At 42.6% G+C, this 6,099-nt stretch overlaps 1 protein-coding gene across 2 annotated transcripts in view; it reads right to left on the bottom strand.

Annotated features, from left to right (window-relative positions):
* Lyn (LYN proto-oncogene, Src family tyrosine kinase) overlaps positions 1–6,099 on the bottom strand; it is a 152,939-nt gene that overhangs the window by 42,987 nt on the left and 103,853 nt on the right. For both annotated transcript variants that reach the window (XM_013009342.1, XM_013009343.1), the window contains exons 9-10: positions 5,098–5,280; positions 3,518–3,594 (exon numbers count right to left, since the gene is read on the bottom strand). In XM_013009342.1, coding sequence (XP_012864796.1) covers positions 3,518–3,594; positions 5,098–5,280 — 260 coding nt within the window. The remainder of the gene's footprint in view (positions 1–3,517; positions 3,595–5,097; positions 5,281–6,099) is intronic.

Genomic DNA, 6,099 nt, shown 5'->3' with positions numbered 1-6,099 from the left:
AGAATGGCTATAATCAAGAACTCTAATAACAACAGATGCTGGAGGGGATGTGGACAGAAAGGAACCCTACTGCATTTTGGTGGGAATGAAACTTGTTCAACCACTTTGGAAAGTAGTATGGAGGTTCCTCAAAAGACCCCACATAGAACTCCCCTATGACCCGGCAATCCCACTTTTGGGCATTTACCCAAATGATCACTAGCAGGCTATACTAAAGCTACCAGCACAACTATGTTTATCACAGCATTATTTACCATAGCTAAGATATGTAACCAACTCAGATGCCCTCAGTAGATGAATGGATCAAAAAAACATTATGTGTTTGTGTGTGTGTGTGTGTATTCTATGCCTCCATCAGAAAGAATGACATTGCCCCATTTGTTAGGAAATGGAAAGACTTGGGAAAAATTATATTAAGTGAAGTAAGGCAGGCCCAAAGAAACATAGGTCCCATGGTTTCCCTTATTTGCAATAACTAGTATATGTCTAGGACAAGCAGAAAAGGTCAAAAGTTATGTACATATGACCATATAAGATGATGTTAAGTGAGCTGAAATCCAAGATAGGGATACAAGTGGTTTTTTTCTTTCATGCTGTTTTTAACAAATTTATAATGTACTATGTGGTTTTTTTTTGAGTTTTTGGTATGTTCTCCCACGGTATAACCCCTGTTTTCACTGTATTTGACCCATTGTAACCATGACATGTATAAGACACTATGTTGAAAATGAACTTTACAACTTCGGGGTGGGGGAAAAAAGGAGTTGGGGAGGTGGGGAGAAAAGGGTTGGTAGGGGAAAAACAAAGGAGGAGGTAACAATGCTTGATAAGAAATGTACTCATTACCTTACTCATGTAACTGTAACCCCTCTGTACAGTATTTTTACAATAAAAAAAGTTAAAAAAAAGCTAAGGGAGATAGCATCCAGGCCCCAAGTTCAAGCCCCAGTACCAAAATTATAAAAACAAACCAAAAAAAAAAAAGGAAGAAAGAGAGGGAGACAGTGAAGCAGGAAAGAAGGGAAAGTAAATTTTGCACTGAACCCAAATGTCAGAGTCTTCCTGACTGCTTCTGACTGGGAACCTCCCAGTGACATTGAATGTACTTACTCAGATGTTCTACCAGTTCTATCAGTGGCCATTGCCAGGAAAGAGACCCGAGGTCAGGCAACCAAGAGTTCCTCCAGTACAGGCCACCTAGCTTTCATGGAGAGCAGTGGTGGTGACTTGATCCCCCTTATTCCCTCTTGTCACCAATGTCACCAAGGACTCAGGTCTACCACAGCAGAGTCAACTCAATCTGCTGGATACCCACATTACACAGTCACATGGACCAGGCAGTGTGATCATCATGCTTGCCAGGAAAGCAACTTTTTCATTCACTTAAAAGTTACAACAAGTTACTCTTTGTAGTAACAGAAATAACTGACAAAGTTAAAACATAGCCACGGAGTTCGAAAAACCTGGACTATCTCAAGTGAATGTTTGATGAGATAAGATGGGCAAAATCGAATACAAAAAAAAAACTCCATGCATGAAAGAAAGCCCTTCCCTGGGTCTAGCAAACACCCCACTGTATGCAATTTCTACCCTGTGGAGCTTCAGGACAGATCAAACCTTCTTCAGGCAGCTCAGAACAGCAATGGCTGCTCAGCCCTTCTGACCACGTGACCCACTTTTTATATCCTTGACCCATCTGACAAACCTTCACCACAGCCCTCTAGTCTCTTGTTCAATAGAAGATACCCCAGCACCCATCCAAGAAGTGGGCCTCATTTATCTATGTCAAGTGGTACACAAGGTTATCAAACGGCTGCTTTCTCCATTATGGAATTCACACTGAACCTTGTTATTTTCACTGTAAAGCAGTGGTCTGCAAAACATGGACCTGGATTCCTGGAGCATCACAGGACCTCTCAGGCCAGTATGGAAAGCTTGAGGATGGAATTGAGATGGCAGGACTGCTGGATCCTTCCACATACTGCTCCCCTTTGTCCCCCACCCCAGGTTTCACCACAATTTTGGCTTCTGTTTGTATCAGACCCTGACATATCAGATCACAATTGGATTTTCTTCTTGGATCAAAGAATGCCAAATTTACACAGATGAGATGAGGGCTGAGCAGGTGATTTCCTCACAGACCTTCACTGCAATGATAGAGCCAGCCCCCACTCCAAGTCTCCACCTCTCTCCCACTGGCTAGGAGGTGCTTATGCCATGCCAGCTCATGTGATTTGACCTGGAACACTCCTCAAAGGAGGGATTACCATTCTTATCCTATAGGCAAACAACCTAATTCAAAGAAGCACACACCAAGCACTTCCTGAAAGTAGCACAGATACTGGGTAGCACAGTCTGGACACAAAGCCTACTACTTATCAGAGGTTGAACTCTACAGCTCTGCTCACAATACCTCATTGTAGGGTCTATGCTCTGATCATAGTTCCCTTGAAATATATTCCCTGGGTTCTCATACATTCCTTTGACCTCATCTTCCCAAGAAGGCCTTATGAGTTTCCCAACTCAAGAACATTTGAAGAAAGAGGCCACCTTTCTTAGAATGTGTATAAATCATCTGTGCTGTGCACCTGGAATACTATGGAAGGTGCCTACCAAGCATGAGCCACGTGTGGCCAGGACGGAGGAACAAATCAAGCAAATTTCTCAACATGATTAACAAGCACAACAAAACTGTTAAAAGCCAGTAACTGGCATCATTCAGCATTGCCCCATTTCTGGGTACCTTGCTCCTAAACATGCTTCAGGAAATAAGTGATTCTAGTGCCAATGAATCGGCAACTCCTAGGTCAGTACAAGAAATATTATGGATGATTATTTCTCAGAATCTTAAGGACATACCCAACAAGAAGGAGTACAAAGGGGAAGAACAGGAAAGGAATGTAGTTCATGTTTTTTTCTAGATTTTTTTTTTGCTGGCCCTTGGGCTTGAACTCAGGGCCTAGGCACTGTCCCCAAGCTTTTTTTTGCTCAAGGCTAGTACCCTACCACTTGAGCTACAGCTCCATTTCCAGCTTTTTTGGAGATAAGAGTCTTATGGCCTTTCCTGCCAGGCTGGCTTTGAATTACACTCATCAGATCTCAGCCTCCTGAGTAGCTAGGATTACAGGCATGAAACACTGGAAATTGGCTCCCCCTACCCCTCGATTTATAATATAGAATGAATCATTTACATGACTAAAGATACTTGTTTATACAACATAAACTCACCCCCTCCAAGATGCTGAACAAAGAGCTTGATTCAGCCACCATTTCCATAACTTGTGGGAAGTGACAGATGCATGAAAAAGTTGACTTGTCTCACAGAAGTTGCTATCAAGCCATGAGCACACATTCTATGTGAAACTCTCACCCCCTCTGAGGAAGGGACCTCTGAATAGTCCGTTTTTTTTTCTTCTTTTCATAATCATTTCTCCCCAGCACAGAGGCTGCATGCTGAGTTTGAAGTAGGAGGGTTCTTTGCAGGTTCACACGCATAGTGGGCTTTCTAATACTTTACCTGAGCTGAAAAGTCAATGAGCTTCGGGAGCAGTACCTTGCCGCCTTCATCACTCTTGAGGAAGTCCAGCAAACTGCCTGTGTACAGAGGAAGGACAGGTTATTGCTATACCAGAAGAAAAAAATCTCAATAAAATCCAAGTAATCATTACTACTGTGGAGAAGACTCCCCAAAATGATGAACTTTGCAATTCTGTAAGATTAGAAAGCCTTCCCTTGAGACTGATCAAACCCAGTTCCTTCCAGTGTTACCTTTAACATGATGTTAAACACAGCATGTGGTGCAGGTGAGAAAGGATGATGGTGATACCAATATTCCCTCCACAAATGGATACAACCATGCACCTGCCACTGATACAGTGATTAGCCTACTGCAGTACTAGTATTTAGCAAGCACCTTGGAAACAAACACTCAGCAAGCAAGTCTTCACAGAGAGCCTGCCCTCAGGAGACACCAGGGCTTGCTCCAGTCCATACCCAGCAGAAGGCACAGAACCCAGCATATACCATTGGTGCCTGAAGAGTAGAAACCCTGGAAAAAAGTTTGAGCTTCCAGCCATGTGCTGATGGCTCATACCTGTAATACTAGCTCTTAGGAAGCTGAAATCTGAGGATCGTGGTTAGAAGCCACAGAGGAAAGAATACTGCACAGAGAGGCCAACAAGTATCTGTACAGGCCTTGCTGGGGTTCTCACTAAGCCTATTAATGGTAAACAATACTTTGGCCTGTCACTTTCTGTAGGGTTGCCTCAACTGTACCTATGCAATGGACTTGGAGGCAAGGGTTGGGACTTTAGCTCAGTATTAGAGCACAAGTTTGAGGCTGAGAGTATGGTCCCTATTACCTTAAAAAAAAAGAAAAGAAAATACCCAACCAGTCAAAAAAAAAATCCCAGCACTGGTCGCTTATGCATGTAATCCTAGCTACTCAGGAGACTAAGATCTGAGGATCACTGTTCAAAGCCAGCCCAAGCAGGAAAGTCTTTGAGACTCTTATCTCCAATTAACCACCAGAAAACTGGAAGCAGAGCTATGGCTAAAAGTGGTAGCAAGAAAAGCTCGGGGACAGAACCCAGGCCCTGAGTTCAAGCTCCATGACCTACAGGAAAAAAAAAAATCTGGGAATAAACTTAACAAGGAAGCAAAAGACCTTTATAGCTAAAGCTATAAAAATTTGAACCCAGTGCCAGTGGCTCACACTTGTAATCCTAGCTACTCAGGAGACTAAGATCTGAGGATCACTGTTCAAAGCCAGCCCAAGCAGGAAAGTCCACAAGACTCTTATCTTCAATTAATCACCAGAAAACCTAAGTGGAGCTGTGGCTCAAAGTGGTAGAGTGTTAGCCTTGAGTGAAAGAGCTCAAGGACAGCACTCAGGCCCTGAGTTCAAGCTCTACAACTGATTTAAAAAAATTGAGTAGGCTTTTAGATAGGCTTTGTTTTTTCGAGAGTTTCTGGTTTTCTTTTTTCAGGTGTATGCTATTTTTTAATGAAAATCTCTTGAGTTTCCTCTAGGTACTTAAACTCTTCCCTCCGTCTGTCTCCTCTCAGAGGTGCTGGGAGCTGGTGTCTGTCACTCACCCTTGGCCATGTACTCAGTAATGATGTAGATGGGTTCCTCCCTGGTGACTACAGCGTAAAGTCTCACGAGCTTGTCGTGTTGCAGGCTCTTCATGAGGTTTGCTTCCTCCAGGAAGGCTTGCACAGACATAGTACCTGGCTTCAGGGTCTTCACAGCCACTTTAGTGCTGTTGTTATAGTAACCTAAGGAGGAGAAGAGAGTAGGCCTGCTGCATCAAGGGGAAACCTCCACATCTGCACTTTGCAGGTGCAGAGACACCAAACAATTTAGTTATTGGGTAAGGAGTGCTTCAGATAAAATACTATTTAGTTTTAAAATTAGAGGAGGCAGGATGAAGGGTATATGAAACATCTAAACATCTAAAATTGTAAAATCGAAGTTTTTTTCCCAAATAGTAGAAAAATCCTATTTTCACTCTACCACAAGAACTATTAATATATTTCTCTCGCTAAGATAGTGTTACCTGAGACCTAAATAAACAACAAAATTCTAAACTATACAACCCTTTTACACATACATACTCCGAGAGAGAGAGAGAGAGAGAGAGAGAGAGAGAGAGAGAGAGCAGACCCCCAAAACAAACCCATATCAAATACTAGCAATATTCTGGGTAATCTCACCTTTGGAGGTCACAAGAGAGATGACTAAAAGCATGCTTAAATAACAAGATTGCTCTGAGTAAACTTCTTTCTCTTTTTTCCCCTGGTTTTAATAAATTTGTCAGTGACTACTTGTATAAAAGAAGTGATGTTTTGGGCTGGGAATGTGGCTTAGCGGTAGAGTGCTTGCCTAGCATGCATGAAGCCCTGGGTTTGGTTCCTCAGCACCACTTACGTTGGAAGTGGCGCTGAGGCTTAAGTGGTAGAGTGCTAGCCTTGAGCAAAAGAAGCTCAAAAACAGTGCCAAGACCCCGAGCTCAAGCCCCACAACAGACCGAAAAAAAAAAAAAGGTGTTTTGTCTTTTTTTTTTTTTTTAAAGAAAACAAGTTGTGTTTTAATTT

This window comes from Dipodomys ordii, unplaced genomic scaffold, assembly GCF_000151885.1.
Source record: "Dipodomys ordii isolate 6190 unplaced genomic scaffold, Dord_2.0 Scaffold9, whole genome shotgun sequence".
Classification (NCBI taxonomy): Eukaryota; Metazoa; Chordata; class Mammalia; order Rodentia; family Heteromyidae; genus Dipodomys; species Dipodomys ordii.
Note: the sequence above shows the minus strand (reverse complement) of the source record. Positions and strands in the feature narration are given on the sequence as shown.